The following is a 24,812-nucleotide window of genomic DNA, read 5'->3' on the forward strand; positions in this document are numbered from 1 at the left end:
TATGAAATCTTATTATTCCCTAAACCCCGTACTATATACCGTATATATACAGCTCCAGTAGTCATATATAGACGCGAATATTACTTTTACATCAATACATGTGCAATGGTTGGATGTTGCTATAGTATACACAAATAAGGATTTGTGCCGTCTCGAAGAACTTCTCCTGTGGGCATATGGGAATAGAATATATATAACCATGATACCACACTATATTCACCGTTGATACTTTTTATATACCACCGTAATTCAAACTCATACACTTTTTTTTTATAAATAAAACTGGATATTATGCCCATTTGCAGTAAATATCTTGTATTTTTTTTTTTTTTTTTTTTTAAATTTAAAACTTTGTCTATAATTTTTACTTTTTTATTCGGTCAACGTTTCTACTCGACTGTCAAGGAGTGGTTATGTTTTCCGCATGTATTTTGTATGTATGTATGTATGGATATTTGTTTGTAAATGTCTTTATTATCTCGTATTTTCCAAATGTCTCGATGGATTTCGATAGTTAAGTTACAGCTGTATGCATCTTAAGAGCCCAAGTGTCCTTAGGTAGGTGTTTGAAAAAAAAAAAACAAAATAGCGGTTTTTTTTCGTGGCATAGAAATACGTTTAAAAAAAATGAACCAAACCTATCGAATAGGGTATCAAAATATTCATTAAAGACTAACTCCATATACCATCATGTAAAAAGGGCTATTTTAATAACAAATTTTTCGTTAATCGTACAGAGAATCGATTTGAAATTTATACAGAAGACGTATTAAATATTCATTAATTGACACACAAAATTTCAGTTTTTCAAGATTCAAAAAACTATAAAATTGATTAATTGTAGAGAGCTTTACTTTTTGGAACTCTAAAATTTCAGGCTTTGAAGACAAAATTTCCAATTTTCTTTGTTTATTACTCTTGTATTTTATTTAAATATTTTAATATCTTAAAACATGGTATGTTTCGTCTGATATAGACATTTTCAAACTGTAAAGCATATTTCAATAAACCTAAATTTGTTGAATTTAGTAACACATTCCTGAAGAATACGTCAACAGAATTATGATATATTAACCAAGATTATTGCAATACCTATCTATACTTTACAGTTTGAAAATTTTTATATTCAACGAAACACATCATGCTTTAGTTATTAAAATATTAAAACAAAATACAAGTGGACTAAGCAAAGAAAAATTGATATTGTAATTGTATTTATTGCATATGAAACAAATCTTCGGTTATTAAAATTTGCGTGCATTCTATACAATATAATGTTCCCCACTTTTTAAATTTGTAATAATTATCATAAAATATGAATTTTTGCAATTACAAAATGTTAGTTATATTAATAATTCACTCGTTAGACAGTTCATTAAATATTTATTTATGGTAAAAGTGTATTCATGTTTTTTTAACCCTATGAAATATTGATATATGAAAAAAATGGGTTCAAAATATAGTTCAACGTTTGATGAAAGTAAACCACCGTAAGTTTTTAATTCAACCTTAACATGAAATACAAAATTTCCTTACTCAAAAAAATTGTGTTTAACTTGCTTTTTTAATTATAAAATGGAAAACTTACTAGTAGTATCCTGGAACTTAGCCAACTTTGATTCACTCTTAATATTCCCGGCCATTCGGTAGCAAGAAATTCTAGTCAAACTGGATTAATAATTGTGTCTTCCCGGGTATAATTATTTCTGTATAAATCCCACCCTAAGTGATAAAAAAGCTATTTGAAACCATCTGAAAATAAAACACAAAAGCTGTCTTTTTTATTGCATATAAAGTACCAAAGGACTTCATACTATCTTATGGAAATTGAATCTCCGTCAAATTTGCTCATAATTTGGCATTTTGTAGATCTTATCATTATGATCAAATGTCTCAATGGGCACGCCGGTCCAAATTCAAACGTTGTGTTGTCAAAATGGTAATCGGAAAAAAAAGATCGATAATTTTATAGGCCCGGAATATTGCTGTATTTAAGAGTTCATTGCGTTGAGTTTGTCGACTATAAGAGAAGTTGGTTTTTCTATTTGTACTTTTTAATTTTTTTTTCAGAATTCCTGAAGTGAACTTTTGTATAAATGGTAAAAAATATACAAGTGAGTGATGAAAATGTTTGTTTCTGTGTGTACAAAACTATAAAGTTATTTTTATCTTTTTCTAGTTTGCCCAGACGGGATTAAAATTTCGGCTACGACTTCTTTGAACACATTTATAAGAAATGTAGCTGAACTGAAAGGTACCAAAATTATGTGTTCAGAAGGTGGTTGTGGTAGTTGTATTGTAGCCGCTCAATTTATACACCCACTGACTCAACGAGAGGTTTTGATTGCTGTAAATTCTGTACGTATTAAACTGGAATATTTTATGGCAAAAATTCTAAACCGAAAATTATTTCAGTGTTTGGTATCTGTTTTAAGTTGTCAAGGATGGTCAATAACAACAATTGAAGGCATTGGGAATAATAAAAAAGGTTACAACAAACTACAAAAACGTCTTGCTGAATTTAATGGAAGTCAGTGTGGATTTTGTTCACCTGGCATGATTATGAATATGTACTGTTTACAAAAAAATCAAAAGAATCTCACACAAAAAGACATTGAAAATTCATTTGGTGGTAATATCTGTCGATGTACTGGTTATAGATCGATTTCAGAAGCTTTCAAGAGTTTTGCGAATGACGCCGATCCAACACTTAAAGCAAAATGTACGGATATTGAAAATATAAATGAATGTTTTCAGCGGCATAGTTTATGTGATGGGTGTGAACTAATAGACAAATCCCAAAAATACCTTGTTATCAATTTAGGAATTGAAAAATGGTTTAAAGTTTATACTATTTTGGAATTAGTACAAATTATAAGTGTCATTAAAAATATGAAATATATGCTTGTGGCTGGAAACACAGCACATGGTAGGAAAGGAAGTATTATGTGGATTGCATTTGTTTTGACCTATTAATTTTTAGGTGTTTACCGACGAGATCCTGATATTAAAGTTTACGTAGATGTAAACCATATAGCGGAGTTACATGACATTCAGATCAATAAAAATGTAGTTGTTGGAGCCAATACCACAATTTCTGATGCCATTAAATTGTTCAATGGTATCTAAAAGAAGTTGCAGATCATTATGAGTTGGTTGCAAATATTCCAGTACGAAATGTAAGTGATTAATTAATAAAATGCAAGCAGCACTGATGAAATATTTTTTAATTGTTTTCTTTTAAAGATTGGAACTTTAGCTGGAAATTTAATGCTAAAACATAATAATCCTAGATTTCAATCGGATATATTTTTAACATTAGAAACATTTCGTGCAAAGTTACAAATTGGTGAGTGTTTTATAAATATTTTGAGTGCAAATTGTTGAAATTTTTTCTATAAAACTTGAAATGCTTCATTAATATGCGCAGAGTAGCTTCGCACTTCAAGCGCTAAACAAGAATTTTTTAAGATTACTTTCTACTGCTTTTTAGTAAGTGCTCAGCAATTCTATCTAAATAACTACAAATATCAAAATATTCCCTGAATGAATAATCCGCTATATAAGGAAGTACTTTTCTTTATCCCAATGGATCTAGACAATAAGCTGATACCGAATTTATTTCTTGGAACACCTAAATTTGAAATCATAATTTTCAATATTTTCAGTTAGTAAAGATGGAAATGTTTTAAAATCGTACTCTCCTCAAGATTTTTTAAGCTTGGACATGCATGGAAAAGTTATTGTCTCAATTAAGTTTTACCCGCTTAATAAAAATTACGTCTATCGAACTTATAAGGTACAATTGATCACGATTTCAACTTTCTTGAACAAAATTTTGTATTGAACTTTCATTTTAGATTATGCCTCGTGCACAAAGTGTTTACGCTATTGTCAATGCAGGTTTTTTATTTGAACTTAAAACAGACAATGTGACAGTCTCTAATGGAACAATTGTTTATGGCGCAATAAATAAAAACTTTACTCATGCTAAGAAAACCGAAAAACTTTTGACTGATAAAAATTTATTTGACGATGAGACACTTCAATCTGCATTTAAATGCTTGGATTTAGAAATAATTTGTGATGAAGCCGCTCCTGAACCTGAACCTGAACAACGAAAACAATTAGCAATTGCTTTGTTTTATAAGGTACGACACCCTTGCATTATCCGACTTCAAATCAAAAAGCGAATAGATTATGAATTTGTGTCTTACAAAAGTTTTAATAATTCAAATTTTAATACTTTTGTAATTAAAAGGGGCTTTTATGTTATTGGTACATACTTTTGAGATGACGAGCATATAACAAAGAAGCATAAAAGATCTTCAATCAATATCACAGCAAGACTGTGTAAATCTTACAAACTCGAGACGAACATATATTTTTCCAAAGATGTTTTTTCAGCTAATTTTAGTCTGGAAATTAAAGCTGACTCGCAAAAATATTATCGTTAAAGAACACATAAATAATTTGCCCAGAGCATTAATTTACATTTCAATATTATAGTAAACGCACAAAAGCGACCGAAAATTATATTGTCATTGTATATTTAGAAGTATGGGAACATTTGATTAAATATAATTGCTAACCCCCGAGCCCAAAAAAGAGGTGTTTGAAGTTTGACCGCTATATGTGTGTGTGTGTGTCTGTCTGTCTGTGGCATTCTAGCACCTAAATGGATGAGCCGATTTTGATTTTATTTTTCGTTTGAAAGGTAAATTATTGGAGAGACTTCTTAGCTATGTTTTAAGCGCGAGTTTAGGATTCCGTACCCGGAAGAACCAAAAATTAGGCGATAATCCTCAAAATCGGATCACTTTGAAGAAAGCTCTAAGGAAAAGGGGAATTTACTGGAGAGTGTTCAAAGATACGTATCAATTACGAGCTTAATCGGACTTTTTTTAAATTTTGTAAATTTCATTTTTTACGCTTTTTTGTTCTTAAAAAGAGTTTTTAATATGTTTTAACATTGTATTTAATTTATCTAATCACATATTTAGTTCATATTAAGCATAGCTCCTTCAGAAATTGTTGGTGATTACTTTAAATCAGGTGGCTATTTATTAGAAAGATCTGTATCCTCAAGCCATCACTTTTATCAAACTGAAGAAACAGAATATCCTTTAACAAAACCGATTCGAAAATTGGAAGCTATGGCACAATGTGCGGGTATGTGTTCTGAATATGTTTTTATAATGACATTTTACCTTACTCTTTTAATTTAAGGTGAAGCTAAATATATCATTGATCATGATGTTTCTAGAAGTGATTTCACATTTGGCTCATTTATACTAGCACGTACTACTCCAGGTTCAAATATTAAAAGTATAAATGTTGACGAAGCTATGGTAATGTTTGAGATTATGAGCTAACGTATGTAAAAACATATATTAATTTTAATGTTCAGAAATTTCCAGGAGTCCTGACAGTTTTGTTAAGTAGTGATATTACCGGTGATAATTCCTTTACACCAACTCAAGCACAATTTTTATCTTTGGACGATGAAGAAATATTTTGTAGTGGTAATGTTAAATACAATGGTCAACCAGTAGGTTTAGTTGTTGCCGAGACAGAAGAAATTGCTCGGCGTGCATCTTCATTGGTGGAAGTTGAATATGATCAGTCTGTTTCCGAGGGCAAACTAGTTTATACAACTCAAGATTCCGTGAATATCACTAATAATTCTCGAATCAAACACGTTACAACAATTAATCGGATACAAAAAGGTATTACTTTTATTCGAAAACCTTTGCTTTCATTATCTCCAAATTGCATTTTTCTCCCCATTCTCTTAACACACTATAAGTATTAGTTATAAAAATTTCTTGATGAAAAATGTATAAAGTTTTATAAAATATGCCTCAAAGAGACCTCTAGTAATCCCGTGTAATTTCTAACTAATCCTATGTAATTTGGAAGAATTTGTAATGTCCTACTTTTAGATTTATAAGAATATTTTGCAATGTTCTTCGGTACTAAAATTTTTTCAATTTTGATTAGGCACAGATAAATGAATAATCTCATTATTATTTTCGAAAATGTGCTTAGGTGATACTTGGTGAGGGCATTGCAATAGTTTATTTAAAAAAACAAATGATTTATTATTTAAAAAGTTGAAAATTTGCCTGCTCTCTCGCGGTTGAAAACGATTTGAATAAAGTACAAAATTATAAATATTATAGTGACAGTTTAGTCAATAGGCCCACGACTGGCTAAAGCTTTTTTACCAGCGTGGATACCAAACCTTTTACTACACAAATATCCTATTATGTTGGCTAACCTTACGAAATTTGGCTTTTGTGTTGGTTAAATTAACTATTTACTATTTCGAACCATAATTTCTTGGATCAAGTTTGTTATCTTATTATAACAGAATGAAGAAGGCGCCATTATCCCCCACCCCTTGCGTGTATTAATGACAATATTTGAATTGCAACTTATGTTTTAGGAAATGACGTTAAAAAGACTATACAGGGTAAATTTAATATTGGACACCAATATCATTTCACAATGGAAACACAATCATGTATTACAGTTCCAACCGAAGACGGTTTAGATGTTTTTCCATCCACACAATGGATGGATATAGCTCAATCAGCAATAGCACGCTGCTGTAATGTACCAGATAATAGGTAATTTATTAAATATCAGATGAAATTCCCTGAACTCATTGGACCATTAAAAATCACTCATTTCTTATGTTTGTCCACTCGTGAATACAACCATGAATCGCTCAAATGTATTTCAACAACTAAAAAATAATTTTAAGCTAGTGGGCTAGAAAAATCGATAAACATATGTAAATTATTATCACTTCCATAGTGATATAATTGTTTACTTTTGTTTCAATTGACATACCTGAACTAAAGATTTTTATAATTTATATTGTGTTAGAATCATAAACGTTTATTAGTGGACATTCTATTAAATAACGTTGTAATTTAATTTATTCCTTTCAGGTATGTTTTTGTTTGTAAATTTAGTGTAATTCCTTTATATAATTTTGTCAATATTCCTTTCAGGATTAAATACAATCTCGTTATTTATTCAATAAATTAATAACTTACAAATTAAATTACAATCATTTAAGATGGAAAAATTGTTTGTCCACTTAATAAGAAGAAGCGATGAATATTTTGAATTAGCTGGACTATCCGAAGATAAGCGGTTATGGTTTAGCTTACCAGATGAACATAAAAATTTATATGAACATAAGGTATTATCATCAAAAACCACCATTAAAAGTGCAATTGCTGCTATTAAACCGATTAATGGTTTCCGAAAAATTGGCATTAAATTAGATGAGGATTTGAAAAAAGAATATTTTGATGAAGATGGAAACCTTAGCTACAAAAACTATCCGTTACAGGAATCTGTAGTTTTTTTTGATGTGAGTGAAAAACTCCAAGAAGAAAATTTTTTAATTAAAAGAATCAAGGAATTAGAATTAAAATTAAATGACAAAGATGAGATAAAATTGCAAAATATAGAAAAGAAGTTTGTTCTTGATAAATATGACAAAACACAAAACCCTTCTGAGTGGTTTTCTAAATTTGAAAGTGAATGTGACCGAAATAAAATAAAAGGTGGTACCCAGATGATTGAAGCTTTACGATTTTTTGTCGCTGGATCGGCCAAACACTGGTATGAAGGAAATTTGAAAAAATTTGGTCTAACTAATTGGTCTGAATGGCGAAATTCATTTTTTTCCATTTTTATTGACAAAGGTTGGACAGCTGTCAGAAAAGCCTATACCTATAAATACTTAGGCGGCTCATTGATCGATTACGCTTTAACAAAAGAAAATTTATGTTTAGAAGTAGAAAGTGATAGTACTATGAGTTCCAGAATAAACTTGATTGTAATGGGTTTACCATCTCAAGTTCAAGATGAGCTAGATCGCGAAGACATTAACACTATAAAAAAATTATACAATGAACTCCGAAAGCTAGATGGTCAATATAATAAACGTTCGAAAGAAAATAAACCATATGATAATCGGCATGAAAAAACAAAATTAGGAGAATCGACTAAAAAGAAACAAATTGATATACCCTTGAAAAAACCATGCTACATGTGTGAAGCTCTTGGTTGGAAAAATCGATTTCATCCCTCTAACGAATGCCGAAATAAAATACTGTACGCTCAGAAAAAAGAATCTAATTTAATTGAAACGAAATCTGATTCAGAAAATGAGGCTGAAATGATGAAAATGGAAATTGACCGAAATTCTTTAAACTAGAGAGCCCGGATAATTTGATTCCATTAATTCATGTAAACGTAATTATTGATGATAAAATGAAAATAAAAGCAGTGTATGACTCAGGATCTAACGTGAGTCTAATTAATCAAAGAGTTGTAGATGTATTAAAAACAAGTTTGTTAAAGCATAACACTGCATTCAAGACAATTAATGGTTTCAATTTTAGTTCGGCCCGGGCAAACATAAAGCTTAAAATTGGAAATATTACAAACAATTTAAATACTTTTGTAGTTAAAAATTCAGAATTTTCTTATGACCTGTTACTAGGTTTAGATGCTATTAAAAAATTTAAACTAATTCAAGACGAGAATTTAAACATATACCAAAAACCTAAAAATGATGAGATGCTCCAAATAAGAAGTAATCAAAATCAGAAGAAATCTTGTGAAATTTCTAACAAAATAATTACAAATGAAAATAAAGAAGATAAAGAAAATGTAAAGAAAGAAGATAATATAGATGTAAAGAAAGAAGATAATAAAGATGTTAAAAATTTTAATAAAGAAGGTAAAATCAATGAAAATGAAAAAGAAGAGAAAAACACTGAAAATATTAGAATTTACCATCAAGAAGAAACTAATGAAAATCAGTTCAAACCTAAATTAGATCACATAGATGGATATGAAAAAAAAGTAGAACTTTTAAATATTATTGAAAATCACAAGAAAATTTTTGCCAAAAATAAATTTGATGTCGGTAAAGTAAAGTCTAGAGAGGCCGAAATAAAGTTAATGAGAGATGAATATGTTACGGCCCGCCCTTATAAATGTTCTATACCAGATGAACGTGAAATCAAAGATCAAGTACAGAAGTTACTAGCATCCGATCTAATAGAGGAATCTGATTCACCGTTCGCATCACCGGTAACACTCGCATATAAAAAAGAAGATGGAAGAAAATCAAGGCTTTGCATCGATTTTAGAAACTTAAATAAAATAACTATCCCAGAGTGCTACCCATTTCCAACAATAAATGATATAACGGAAAAAGTTTCGAAATGTAAATACTTTACTGTTGTTGATATAAACTCCGCTTTTTGGTGTATTAGGTTAAAAGAAAAGGACCGTGAGAAAACTTCTTTCGTTACAAAGTACGGGAAATTTATGTTCAAAGTATTACCTTTTGGATTGAAAAATGCTCCTGCAATCTTTCAACGCATACTTTCAAATATTATAAGACGAAATAACCTAGATGAGTTTTGCGTCAACTACATGGATGACTGTCTTATTTTCTCACGCAATTGGAAAGATCACATGCAACATATCTCAAGATTTCTTGAAGTAATAGGAGAAGAAGGATTTAAATTAAAGCTCGAAAAGTGTAAATTTGCAGCCCAATCGGTTAAGTATCTTGGCCATTACATTGAAGAAAATAAAATATCACCAGCACAAGAAAATTTAAAGGCAATAAAAAATTTGAAAAGACCTACAGATAAATCTGGGGTTCGAAGTGTTCTAGGAACAATAAATTACTTTATAAAATATATCGATCATAGTGCTCAAAAATTTGAGCCCCTTCACAGATTGCTGAAAAAAAATACTGAATTTATTTGGACGGAAGAATGTGAACGCAGCTTCTCCATGATCAAAGAATATCTGTGTTCCCGTCCAATTTTATCAATTTATGATGTCGAAAAAGATGTTTACATTGACACAGACGCTAGTCAAAAAGGACTTGGAGCGACTTTGAGGCAACCACAGTCAGATGGTCTATTACACCCTGTAGCTTATTTTTCTAGAAAACTGTCAGAAAGAGAAAAGAAAATGGAAACGATTCATTTAGAATGCAAGGCGATAAAAGAAGCCATTAAATACTGGAAATACTATCTTATTGGACGAAAGTTTTTCGTTTGTAGTGACCATAAACCATTGGAAAATTTAAGAACAAAGTCACGAACTGATGAGATTCTTGGCGATCTGGTCCACTACTTGTCACAATTTAATTTCCAGATAATATATAAAAAAGGAAAAGAAAATATTATCGCTGATTTACTATCACGGCAACCAGTTTTAGAATATTTCGAAAATGAAGATGTCATTCAAGTGGTCAATTTAATAGAATTGTCTGAAATAAAGAGGGATCAATATGAAAATCAAAGAGAACTTACAACTGCAAAGGGAACTGAGCGTAGACACGATATTATATTTAAGATGTTAAAAGGAAGAAAGCGGATTTTTGTATCGGAAAAGTTAGGCCTTGAAATAATTAACAAGTTGCACAATCACTATGGTCACATTGGTGTTGCACAAATGAGAAACAAAATACGACAACACTACTATTTCAAAAATTTAGATAAACTTATCATTGACTTTTGTAAAGGCTGTGTGACATGTAGGCAAAGTAAAACTCGCCGAGGAAGATTGATTGGAAAATTGTCAAGAATTGGACCTGCAACAGAACCCTATGAAATATTGTCCATAGATACAGTGGGTGGTTTTGCCGGAAATAAGTCTATAAAGAAATTTATGCACATACTAGTGGATCATTTTAGCAGGTATGCTTGGATTTCTACTACAAAAAGCCAATGCGCAAAAGATTTTATAAATCTTATACATCCGATCGCTAAAAATAATAAAATAAAGTTGATTCTTGCCGATCAATATACTGGACTAAATTCCGTAGAACTCAAAAATTACCTAAATAGAAGAGGTATCCAACTTGTTTTTACAAGCATAGATTGTGCAAGTTCAAATGGTCTCAACGAACGTTTAAATCAAACTCTAGTTAATAGAATTAGGTTGAAAATTATAACTCAACGATTCATAGCTCTACTAACTATGAGCCACAATATCTGCTCCTAGGCAAGAAATCAAACATTTCGCCAATATATGAACCACCTAGTGATTTAGCTGAAGACCGCCAGCAAGCTTTCATTAATTCATCCAGAAGTTTTATGGAAAATAAAAAAAGAGTTGACAAAAATCGAACAACTTTTCAATTTGAAATTGGAGATCTTGTGTACGTAGAGAATGGGAACAAATTAAATCGCAATAAAATGGACAAAGTTCGCCTTGGGCCTTTTAAAATATTAAGCCGGATTTCATCTTCGTTTTATGAAGTTGATTGTGGCAAGAAAAGAAGTGAATCAAATTATTTTCATAGCAGTAAGCTGTCACCTTTTACTTCGCAAAAAATGACTTCGGGGGGGAAGGTGTAAATTATTATCACTTCCATAGTGATATAATTGTTTACTTTTGTTTCAATTGACATACCTGAACTAAAGATTTTTATAATTTATATTGTGTTAGAATCATAAACGTTTATTAGTGGACATTCTATTAAATAACGTTGTAATTTAATTTATTCCTTTCAGGTATGTTTTTGTTTGTAAATTTAGTGTAATTCCTTTATATAATTTTGTCAATATTCCTTTCAGGATTAAATACAATCTCGTTATTTATTCAATAAATTAATAACTTACACATATTTTTGTATAAAATGTAAATTTTATATCAATTAATGCTTTTTTTAAATATTTTCAGAATAAATATGAATGTTCGACGTTTGGGTGGAGGATATGGAAGTAAAATTACTAGAGCCAATTTAGTATGCTGTGCATCGGCCATAGCAGCAATAAAATTAAAACAACCGGTTTACATAAGGATGTCATTAGAAGATAATACAGAAGTTCTTGGAAAAAGATTTCCATGTTTATCAGAGTATGAAGTCGGTGTTGATGAAAATGGTAAAATTCAATTCTTAACGACATCAATTTGGAGTAATTTAGGATATCTTTCAAATGAGGCTGTTTTTCTTGGAATCATTCCTGAGGCAATGACTAGTTGTTATGATGCTTCCACGTGGGAAATTAATTTATACACAGTCACCACCGATGTACCTACAAACACTAGCTGTAGGGCTCCTGGTAATAAAAAAAAATGAATTTCCTAGCTAGCTCTCTTCTTTTATTATTATGTCCGATTCAGGAACAAATGAAGGAATTGCATTAATAGAAACTATCATGGATCATATTGCCACAGAAATAAACAAAGATGTACGAGAAGTTCGCTTACAAAATATGAAATTGGAAAATAATCCGCTGCCTACGTTACTATCTGAATTTGAAAAAGAATCGAATCTGGAAGAACGATTATTGTCTTGTAAGGAATTTAATCAGGTGAACGGAATCTAAATATATTACATTAATTGACCTTGACCGACTGACAAATAAAAAATAGTTGGATACCTATAATTATGAAAAGTTTAAGTAAAAAATTTTAAAATCCACATTGCTTATGGTGTACAAGTTTTGAAAAAACCTACCTAAGTAATTAATTATTAAAAATTATTTGTAATAATTTGAATTATCTTAGTTTTCGTTGAGTATAACTAGATTTTATGTATTTTAAGTTGCTGAAATCTCAGATGAAAACTTAACAGTGACAATATGACAATAAAAATAATCAATAATGTATTCAAATTACAGAATAATCGCTGGAGGAAACGTGGAATCGGTGTTGCAACAATTACTTGGCCTTTTGAATTATTTTCGAATTTCTATTCACAAGTTGTAATATATGGGGACGATGGAACGGTGGCAATATCTCATGGTGGTATGGAAATGGGTCAAGGAATTAATACTAGAGTAAATATAAAATATAAACATAAATCATTTTGACTATAAAATAAGTTTTAGCATTGTTTGTACATTCCATTTAAAAGCTTTTATTAAACTTCTTTAAAATTCTTTTTTTTTTACCTGTATGTTGGTATTGATATGCTCATGGCACACTTGACACTCAGGTTTTTCACATAATTATTTAGGCACTCAGTAAGGTGGTAAATATTTTAAAACAGTGTAGTAATTTGAAAATTTAATAGGCTATTTTATTAGTTTCTGAAAACCACTTCAGATTATTCAAAGAAGTTTATATTAAACTAGCTGTTACCCGCCCGCTTTGCTGGGCAACATCCCCACTTGCACCCCTCCCTCCACATTTCCTTGCGTTGGATAACAGTTTTGTAATGTACACGTCATGCTCTTTTATTTGATACCCCACTTAGGTATATTTGTAAACATTCGATATTTCCTTCCCACTTTCTCGCTACACCTTTCTACCCTCCGAAGGTTAAAAAAATTTCTAAATGTAATTTAAAACATTCCGACCAAGTTTTGAACTATTAAAAGCCATAATTGAAAAATATGAATTTTTTATTCATGAACACCCCCGCAACCCCCCTTGTGGGTGGAATTTCGTAAAATCCGTTCTTAGCTGACCTCTACTTGGCAAAAGGAATATTCCTGCCAAATTTCAAGTCTCTAGGTCTTATAGTTCCAGAGATATCGTGATGAGTGACTATCTATATCTATAGAAAGTCTTCTATATATTTATAGATACAATGTCGCCATTTTTAGTCAAATAGGTTTATTTCTATGGTAGTGTAAAAGCTAGAGCCAACCGTGTAGCTTTATGATGGCCGGACTGAATAAGACCAAAATTATTTTTTTATCAGATTAGGAACAGCAAATTGATTTTAAAACCCATTTAATCGATTTATCACTAATTATGTCAAAATTTTTCATTCTGTCTGATAATACAGTAAGTAAAAATACAGGGTCTATCTGTTGAAAGATTGGTACAAAAAATTTTATTTTGTCAACATGCTGTTTATTTTAATGAAAATTTCCGAAACTTGAAATTTCGAATTTTAAAAAGTTGGATTGACCCTCCAATCAATTGAGTATGTGTAATATAATACAAAATTAGCATTTACAAATCCTTAATTGAACCCTAATTGAAGAAGATATAATTTCCTACTAGTCATTAGTGGCCTTTTTAGGATTTAAAACTAAGAAGATTAAACTTAGTTCCCTATTCTTTTTCATGACTGAAAATGTAATTGAGATTATGAATTTATATATCAAAAAATCAAGAAAAATTCTATACAATTTGAAATAATTTTAATTTAGATAAAACATACCTACCTTATTGTTCAAAAATTTTAATGTGCGTTTCAGGTAGCTCAAGCTGCTGCTTATACTTTAAAAATTGACCTAGATATGATTCAAATAAAAACAACAAACAATTTTAATGCACCCAACAACTTCCTCACGGGTGGGAGTGCAACTAGTACGAGTGTATGCTTTGTAAGTATTTTTTTTTAGGTCAAAGCCAAATCAATTTCATTTATTTATTACAGTTTTTAGTCATGAACTTGTTGTATTATTTAGGCCACCATAGAAGCATGCAAAATTTTACTAAAACGGTTGGAGCCGATAAAAAATCAAATGCAAATATACAACTGGCAAGAAATGATACGAGAAAGTAGAAAGCAAAATATTGATTTAAGCGCTACTTACCAGTGAGTCTCATAAAATTTCATTTGTCATTTCATTGTAAGTCATTTCACTTTTTTTTAGATTCAATCCGTTTACTGATAAAAGAATTACCAATTACAAAGTTTATGGTGTAACATTTAGTGAAGTTGAAGTAGATATATTAACTGGTCAACATTTACTTAAACGTGTTGATATTTTGGAGGATGTCGGTCAAAGTATAAATCCAGAAATTGATATTGGTCAAATTGAGGGAGCTTTTTGTTTTGGTTTGGGATACTGGCTTACCGAAGAAGTGTTATTTGACAAAAATGATGGACAACTATTAAATAATCGTACATGGAATTATCACGTGCCTGGTATGAAAGATATCCCAATTGATTGGCGAATTTCGTTTAGAAAAAATGCACCTAATCTTCAAGGAGTTTTGCGATCAAAAGGTATTTGGATACAACAATTGGATCGTAAACATAGCTTATAATTTTCTTCATTGCAGCAACGGGTGAACCGCCACTATGTATGAGTGTATCAGTTCCTTTAGCCATTCGGCAAGCGTTAATTTCAGCTCGAAAGGAAAGCGATCCAACCCAAACTTCATGGTTTGAAATAGGTATGACATGGGTCTTTCAAACCAAAGTGTCGCCGAAGAAGAGAAATTGAAGATGTATATGTTTGTGCACTCATATCTATACTCCTTCTTGGCCGGTGGCTACTTTGGTGTGAACAACCTATATTTATTGTGGTCGAACCCAGCAAATTCTATCAAAGTAAAATAATTTTTTCTATTTCAGATGGACCTACAACTATTTCCACCGTTTTGATGAATGATCAGTACCGTTTACATGACACAAATCGTGTGGTTGTTAAACTATGACTTTTTCAAAGCTTGTGGAGCATGGAGGAAAGTAAACTTAATGATTTGGGTTACTTAAAAAATTTTTGAAATCGAAACATTGAATTATCGAACTTTATATTAAAATTAACATGTTTATTTCCGAGTTTTTCCAATATTAACTTCAAAAAGATGAAAGAATAACTTATTTTTAAGATTTTTATCCCTTTATAGATTTTCTAAAAAAATATATCCTTGAATTTGAAAAATTATGGTGCTTATTAGATTAGAAAAAAAATTTTTTGTTCATATTAAGCGAAATTTTACAAAAAGTATCCTTTCTTAAACAAGGGTATATCTTCCATCGGCAAAGTGACAAGTTTTATGATTTGCTTATTTTAGTTCATAGTTACACAAAGTGTATTATTTATAGTAGTAAATTCTTCAGACCCCTTAAAAATATGGATGTATTTTTTATTAAAAATTGTATTATAATTAAAAGTTTTTTGTTGTTGGAAAAATCAACCCTGTTTACACATGACAAAGTGCATCAGTGTTATTATGTCTGCAAATTTTATTTTCTTCAGCGTCACAGTAAAACACATGATGCTTCAAAAACTAGCTGTGATGAGCATGATTTTTAGTAATCAGACCAATAAAATGAAAACAAATAATAAAAACTAAATCATTAAAATTAACCAGTGTCCCAATTGTTACTGAATATATCCGAGAAATTCCAAAATTTCGAGACCCACCTGAAATTCCAAATTTCTCTGAATATTTGGCTTGCAGAAAAAATGATAAACCAAGAAAATTTAATTTTTTTTAACTCCATTTTTCATTTTTTTTTTTGGTTTGCATAAATGTTACTGCAAATAAAGGTAATAGGATCGATAGTTTTCTCAGAACTAAAATTTAAGACAGACTGACATACAAACATGTACATCGCAAAATATTTCTTGTTTCAATTTTCGAGACAGGCAACAACTTTATATCAGCAGGTTAAAACTACTTGTGTAGTATACACCATCAGATCGAATAAAATAACAACAGAGAGGGTAGGTATGAAGGGTATTTTTTTATATTTTTACCCTAATACACCAGTATTATTTACATTTTTTTGGTTCGAGAATTTATAGGTTTATAAATGAAATGGATACGACCCTTAGTCTATGTTAGTATAGTGCGTTCTTATGCTAAAAAAATTTATCATCTGATATATGAGTACTGTGTATAAGCCTTTTTATGTCAGGAATATTAATCAACTTATATCCTATGTACTCCAATATTACATTATTGATAAAAAACCTCAATATAAAAGAAAATTTTTATTAGATGCTAATAAACATACCAATAAATAGCTTGAATATTAAAGATACTCCTATCCAATGTCCTTTTGTGAACCAAACGTGAAAATTAAGTCAAAAAAATAAAAAAAAGGTTGTAATACATGTTTTGGCTTTAGTCTTGCATAATCTGCATTAAAAAGACGAAAACTTAGATAAAACTGCAGGACCGACCTTTTTTCTCTTATTTTGACCAACTTCAAATAGATGAGAGCTTAAGGAGACTTTCCCAAAATGTTAATTGTTATTATTTGAACTTTTGATATAAATAGTTGAATAAAAAACTGCACGAATATGCTAGAAAAAAAGACTAGGACATAAGAAAAAATAATTTTTCTAGTTACTAATTATATGAAATATTGTAGACAAGTAAAGGCAGAATTTTCGTGATGTATTTAGACTGAATTATGTCACGAAATTGGTTCTATAAATCATAGTACCAAGAATTTTTTCTCTGAATAGCCAAGGAATCTCGTTGGATAAATTATTTTAGGGGGGAAGAGACTGAATCAGGGTCCAGCTTAATTTTAGGTTATGTCCTGGATCACTGTAAAAATTTTATTTCAATCCTACATCAATGGAGTAAAGGATAATTCTTTTTCTGGAACATCAACGGTTTTTTTTTTCTTGAAACAATTGCTTTGTATTCTAAATTATTTGAAAAGTATTTTGGTTCGTGAATTCTGAATTCGCATCGTTTCTCAAATTTTGCCTCCCTTAAGAATTTTTCTACTATGAACACAAGCCCCTTAGTGACCTTAATTCAATTCAACTCAATTCAACATTGACCTGAATGATCCTATTTTTCTCCAACTGAATTATATTTCCGAATGAAAAGTTAAAATTTGTTAAGGTTCCTCTCCTTCATTCTTCCATTCTGTTGAATCCGTTTTCTTATAAAATTAGTTTTAACAAAAACTTTATATTTAACCATCTATTTATTTGCCCCAATTAAATACATATTTTGTTCTTAAATTTAAAAAATTTTTCGTAGTCCACTGTCGACTTATTTGTCAACCAGTTTCATAAATATAATAAAAGTAAAATATGGTAAACAAACTTTTCTATAAAATTCTCAGAAAATAATAAAATTGTTAATTCTTTGCCAAAAGTCAAGACACCATTGATAAATTTATTTTTTTATATTTTGGAGAATTTTACTATGAAGAATTACTAAGTAATCATATTATAAATTTTAATGCATATCGTAAAAAAACTTAATTTTAATGACCAGTATATTAAAACAGGCCATGGAGTTCAATTATACAGTTTCTGTATTGCTGCAAAGTTACTGCTTATATAGTAAAAGCCGATAATAATTATTCGGACAAAAAATTAACCGTTAGCCGTTTTGTTGGATGCTGAAACGCCTGTTTTTTGAAAGTCAAAATGCCCTCAAGCTTTAAATTGAAAGATACCTGTTTTTGCTAAACGAATATAAAGATGATCGAACAACTAATTAAAAATCATTTTTTCCTTCCTTTGATATAATAAAATGTTCGTTCTGATAAAATAATTGAGAAAATTTTTAAGGAGACTACCTTTTATTGAAGTTCTGGGAAATAAATTTTTCATTTGCTATTCGAAAATCTTTCTGGTAGAATTTTAAACATTGAAAGAGAAAATCTTGTTACCGAACATTTTCTTATATCAGAGGTTGCCCAAGAGCAGATAAAGAATACACATACGAAGTTTCAATGACAGAATTTATAAGCGTAGGCCTGAGAACTATTTTGCAATATATTATTATGGGTGCTGCACGTGTTAGCTTACTGTTTTGATTCAAAAAGAGGATAATGTTTTTGACAATAATATAAAATAGCTACATCAATCTTAACAACTGGATTTTTTAACACGCCCGAATCAGGGATATGCATTTTTAGATTTTCTTTTGTCAAATGTCTGGACATGCTTAAAATATACTGAGATTGTATTTCGATTAAAATATTGATTTTTATATTTTTAGGAACACACACCCGAATTCTTAGCTTCTCGTTTTTTTCCGATAATTGTATTGGAACAAAACAAAATATCCTCTTAGTCAATTGATCCTTTGTGTTGACAAGCTTTAACAAACGGTTATTATAAAAAATGTCGATTTGATGATGATTATAAATTAATTTCAAGTAGGTATTAGATAATCATAATTTTGTATCTCAGAGCAAAAAAATTCTCTTACATGTTCTAAGAAAAATTTGTAGACATACTGTAAAAGTTAATACTTTCATTTTGATTTTCGAACAGTGAGTCAAACAGCCAGTGAAGAAAATGAAAGATGATATATATTTCTACTGACAACCAAAAAAATGAAAGCATAGTCTTATGGTCCGTTGGAAAAAATAAGGATCTTGATTTTTCGATCAGTTTTCAAATTAAACTTAAATAATAAAAAACAATATTCTTCTTTGAATTTTAAACATAATTTAATAACTCTTTACTATTTAAAGATTTGGAAAAAAACGTGGAAAACTACTAAATATTGAATATGTTTTTAAATAAACCCATTTAATTTCATAAAATAAAAAAATTTGCCCATTGATGTGAAAAAATTTGGTTTGTTGTTTGTGTTATATGTTCAGTTTGAATTTTTTGCGAATCGTGCACAGCTCATTCATAGTATACTTAACCGATTATTTTTTATAACGTAAAACGATAACGTACACCGCATATTAAATAACATTTTCAACAAGTCACCATGATTGTGCAGAAAAAAAACCATAACAAATTTTCAAAGATTTTCATCATTTCTACTTATACAAACTAGCAAAAAACCAAATTATATATTAATCCTGCCATCATGTTTTAATTACCATCAAAAATTTAAATAAAGTAATCAAAGATTACGACAACAAATACGTGATTTGAAGTTTAATAATAAGTTATCTTCAACAGTCTCTGAACAAATAGCATCTCATAGCCGAGCACATAGCAACGAATAAAAAGTAGTCGTATATTATTTGTACAGAAGACTACTCTCTTCAAAATATGAATAAAAAAATAGAGTATAATGCAATATCACTTCATAATACTTCCATTTTATCAAAGAAAAATTTTGTTTAATAAAACTGTATACAGCTTTCGTTATTGAGCTATCGTGGTCACAGATAGAGGGGCAGTTGAACAGATGGACAGGCGGACAACCGGAAATGAACTAATTAGGTGAATTGATGAACATCTATACCAAAATTTTGTTCGTAGCATCATAATTTTTAAGCGTTACTTTCAAACTTGGGATTTAACTTAATATACCTTGATATATTTCATATGTACATGGTATAAAAAGCGAAAGACCTAGAATCTATCTAGCCCGGAAGGGCCCGACTCAAGTAGACTCACGTAGACGGTCTCAAAAAGTACCGCTTAGGAAAATGGCTAAAGATTTAATATAACATTTAATATCTATAATAAAATTGCGTATAAATAAAAGTTAATTATCTTTTTAGACACGAGTACTGCACTGCGGAACTCCGCAATAGTGCCTACGCGTAATTAGGAAAGTGGTGCTCCAAATTCAAAATTGTAAAAGAGAATTAAATAATTCAAAATCAACCAGAAAAAAATTTTTCAACAGAAAGATATATAAAAGGAAAAATTTAGGGTGGACACATTTTTAAAATCGGCGATTCAAAAATGCTTACATTAATACTTTAGCAACATATAGCGTGAAATAATGATAGATTTTCGAATGAAAAGCTGTTTACAAGGATTTCCTGGTATTGTAGTTTACAAAACGTTATTAACTATAACGTTTAAATGGAAGTAAAATAAATATTATTCTTACTATCAACTAGAATTCTAGAATGATTATTATTTCAGTCCGTTTAATATTTTTCTCACTTATTTTTTTGCTATTCATAATAGAAACGATTATATAAAACGGTATCATTTAAAGAGTGGGTAAATAGTATATAGTAAGTATAGTAAAAAGGGGAGAGTGGTCTATTTCGTACCAGTGCTAAAATCGAAAATCTAAAAAAAGAAATAAATAAAAAATCGCTAATATCGACAAAAAAAGAAAGCTGGTTATAATATATTGATATTTTTATTTAGCTGTAAGGAATACTATACTGATATATTTCTAGACGTTTCCACATTTTCATAAAATTGAAATTATTTTACTATTCGATCAGATCAATCTCATACAATATTATAATTAATTATAAAAATTGCTTGTTTTTATACTACGTATTTATGAAATTTATCAAGATATACTAAATTTAGTCCCAAGTTTGTAACGCTTAAAAATAGTGATGCTACGAACAAAATGTAGGTACAGGTGTTCGTGGAATCACCTAATTAGTCCATTTTCATCTAATCCATAATCACCTAATTAGACACGATAGCTCTAAAACGAAAAGAGATATCAAGCCGAAATTTTTATAGCGTGCTAAGGACGTAAACAGTGAGGCCAAGTTTGTAAATGAGCAACATAGGCCGATTGAGTCTGGGGTTCGTAGGATCCATCATGTAAACCGTTAGAGATAGACAAAATTTTTGTTTGAAACATTTTTTAACACTGTTTACCAGCGAGGTTGCATAGGAATATCAGTTACGTGTGTGTGGCTATCTAAGAGTGGATATCTTTTCTTACTTACGTGACACAAAAAACAAACGATTCATCATCAACACCGTGTATACATGATATTTCAACAACTATCTCAGTCAAGTGCTTGGTTTCACTTTTTCTTTTTTCTTTTTTTTTTAATTATAATTTTCCTAATTCGTACCAATACAAAGTTTCTGAAAACGTGAATTTCTATACTAAACATATATTTTGTGATTTTTTATTTATTTTTTATCAAATAAACAGTTTATGATTAACTATGTATAATTAACTAAAGTTTTATTATCAAAAAGAAACCTTTTGATTTTGTTAATCAGTGATGTACCGATTATGAAATTAGTTGGCAAAATAGTAATTTCTGTTAAAAAAGTGAAAATTTTAATAAAATTGGTTTCAAGAAATTTTTGGTTCGGGCACGTAAAGAAATTCTTGATTCTACCATTTGATTAAAAAATTTAAAAATAGTAAATCAGATAGATGCACATGCTCTTTAATGTTAATTATGGTAACTTTCCCCTATGTATAGATAGAATGTGTTGAATGCGCGTTAAAGCAGCAACCAACATCAGTTCTTCTCTCTACTTACTCGTCTTATAAAATAATACTCATAACACACGATACCGGATATTATTTTTTACACTTTAGAAAAAAAGTATATTAAATATGATTTTAGTTACAGATACACTTTTTTAATACTCAACACAACATTTTAAGTTCATTGCATTTATTAGATAATGCTGGTGTGATGTGAATCGTTTAGTTAGGTGAATATTCTACTTACATGTCAAGGTTATTCGATTTTATTCGAGTAAATTCGAAGTCATTCTTCTGATTCTTTTAAAATTGATGATTTCTACAAAAAATAAAATGACACATTATTGTTTCGATGATGGGTACGCGGAATAAAAAAAATGGGTACGCGTTTATAAAATTTGAACCTAATTTCCAATCAGTTCAAACATAAAACTAATTTTCTTGTTGTTGTAGAATTTTGTTTGCCTACTCTACATTTTTAAAAAAGGCCAATTTCAATGATCTTTTAGTACCCCATAGACTTGTTTCACAAATTGTTCACAGAATTCAATATTAATTTGAAGAAGTATTTTAGAAACAGTTTCAAAATAACCACAGTCTTCGCCTTCTTCGCTTTCTCCAAAATATGATAAAAGATTACTTTTATATATATCAAGAATTGAAAAACGACAAAAATGACATGGATACGGAAATACTAGGAGCCTTATACAGGTACACATTTAACACGAATATGGCTAAAGCAAATGAACATATATTTTCATGAAAAGAAGTATTTCCAATGCGCTCACTACTTATATCCTTTAGTATTTGTAATTGTTTTTTAATGTAAGCGTTTATTATTTGTGTTTTAACGAATATCCAGGTCCAATATTCGTGTAAAATTGAATACGATACTAAAACTTTAAAATTTTGTTCATAAATCCTTTTTGAAAAATGCATACATCTTTTGTGAAAAATTCATATTGAATCTCTATATACGGTTTGAGAAATTAACAATCACAGAAAGCATTTTTGGTTTAATAGCTGTTTTTGGAAAAGAAACACAATGCACCTAATTTCTCATAAACCATGCAGAGACTAATGGATAAAATTTTAAATTAATTATCGTTTCGTTTTGTTTTTTTAACACACGTACCCAAAAAAGGGTGTTATAAGTAATGTGTGTGTAATAATCTATCATCATCATTTTGAACCATAAATTTAAGCATTCTGTAAAAAATTTAAAATGTAAATGTCAAACAAATCATGGCCAACTATTCTGATATACTCAATGAATTATGACTATGTTACATATAACAAAATTGAAAACTGTATATATCAAGAGGCTATAAAGCGGTGGTTTTTACTTTTAAGCCCAGTGAAGCAAGCGGGTCTAGTTTGTAATAAATAATTCATATTTGAATGCTTTTTAGACAGATTTAAAAAAAAATCTTGACATAAATAGAAATGTGATTGCAAATCTCCGTGAGTGTCTAAATACATGAAAAATTTATATTTACGTTTTAGACTTAAAGTGAATAACCTCAACTGAATTAATAATGTAATTTTTTTTATTATATTTCGTTTTGTTGCTATCTACTAAATTCCACAGAGTGTGGAACTTAAATCGTTATTATATACGCATTTTATGTATTTAATGACTGTTTAAATATTTTTTTTTCAAGAAAATAATTTTTACATTTGTATTTTGGAAGATAAGCATTTTTATTTGTATTTTTGTTAGATTTTACAATTTAAACGCGTCATATAAAAAATAATATAACGATTATGAGGAGATAGAGTGGAATATCAAATTCTGACACTTTATAGAAGCCCTCAGTGTCGGCCATATATTTAAATTGTGTGCGTAACTTTTGAACCCTGTGTTAGAACCAGTCGGGAGAACCGGGATTTAATTTAATTTGTGCATTTTGGACTCCTGAAATTTACTTTTTTCGTACACCACTTTATTAATACTAATAAAGAAGGGAAATTATGCGATCATCATTATTCACATGGTTTGTAAAATGAAAGTATTCATTTTTATAATAATTTAATTCAATAAATTTATCTATCATTTTACTTCATGCCTGGATGAAGAAGTTAGTATTTAATTAGTATATATATAATCGCACTTTCAAAAATAATTTTATTTCATTCTAATCATGTGGAAATAAAGTAACCATAAAATACAGTATTAGACGATTTACTTATTTTATTTGACCATTTAAAGCGTAGTGCTGCTTGTTTAATTTTGCTTTCATTATATTTTACGACTGAAAACTCTGATTTCAAACATATAAAACTACGATAATAAAACTTTAGTTACAATATTCATGATTGAAATATTTAATAAAGTCGTAGCAGTTATAATTAGAACGTTTCAACCCTACGGCAAATAGAGCGGTAATAACTATTATTTACACATTCATAACAAACTTTCATAATTATTAGATATATAATTTCATGAATGGGAAAGAGATTATACATTATAATATGCTACCCATACGTCCGTCTGTCGAAACGTATATAGAACAACCCGCCATTCCACATAGACAGATCCACTCAATACAAACTAATTAAATTCATTTCAATGCATTTTTTTAGGGTTCAGTATATATTAATTACTTTGGTTTTGTATTATATACACAGTGATTCAAAATGTATTTATATATTTTTTTTACATTAAACTTGTCATTCTGTTCTAATATATAGAATGTTCGATTTACATCTAGGCAATTAAATAGCACGAGCATGACAGAGTACATGCGTTAAGCAATACATCTAAATAAGAGGTATAATAGGTGTTATATGAAATTGCAAAAGTGACTTGTATCGTTGCTAAATTTTTCTAGAGGTATCTAGTCGAGTCTGAATAATAAAGTATGATGTCTGGTGAGCCGAAAATTTTGCTAAAATTATAATATACCTAAGCACTTTTATTTTTACTAAATATAATTTGCCACAATTTTGGCATGCAATGTTTTTGGTAAAAAGTGAAATTTAAGAAAACT

General features: G+C 29.5%; 2 protein-coding genes across 2 annotated transcripts; both read left to right on the forward strand.

The window, feature by feature from the left end:
* Window positions 1–1,446: 1,446 nt before the first annotated feature.
* LOC123296070 (abscisic-aldehyde oxidase-like) lies at window positions 1,447–3,129 on the forward strand. The gene is made up of 4 exons (XM_044877532.1): window positions 1,447–1,490; window positions 2,071–2,114; window positions 2,180–2,929; window positions 2,984–3,129. The coding sequence occupies exons 1-4, from the start codon at window positions 1,447–1,449 to the stop codon at window positions 3,127–3,129; spliced, it is 984 nt and encodes a 327-aa protein (XP_044733467.1).
* LOC123295492 (xanthine dehydrogenase-like) lies at window positions 3,002–15,611 on the forward strand. Its single transcript, XM_044876866.1, has 16 exons — window positions 3,002–3,179; window positions 3,247–3,349; window positions 3,669–3,799; window positions 3,861–4,151; window positions 5,004–5,172; window positions 5,230–5,351; window positions 5,411–5,729; window positions 6,452–6,635; window positions 11,749–12,131; window positions 12,193–12,383; window positions 12,693–12,851; window positions 14,226–14,354; window positions 14,439–14,569; window positions 14,628–14,983; window positions 15,040–15,153; window positions 15,335–15,611. Exons 2-16 carry the CDS (start codon window positions 3,271–3,273, stop codon window positions 15,415–15,417), a joined length of 2,841 nt encoding a protein of 946 aa, XP_044732801.1. The 5' UTR covers window positions 3,002–3,179; window positions 3,247–3,270; the 3' UTR covers window positions 15,418–15,611.
* Window positions 15,612–24,812: the final 9,201 nt, after the last annotated feature.

Source organism: Chrysoperla carnea, chromosome 3, assembly GCF_905475395.1.
Source record: "Chrysoperla carnea chromosome 3, inChrCarn1.1, whole genome shotgun sequence".
NCBI lineage: Eukaryota > Metazoa > Arthropoda > Insecta > Neuroptera > Chrysopidae > Chrysoperla > Chrysoperla carnea.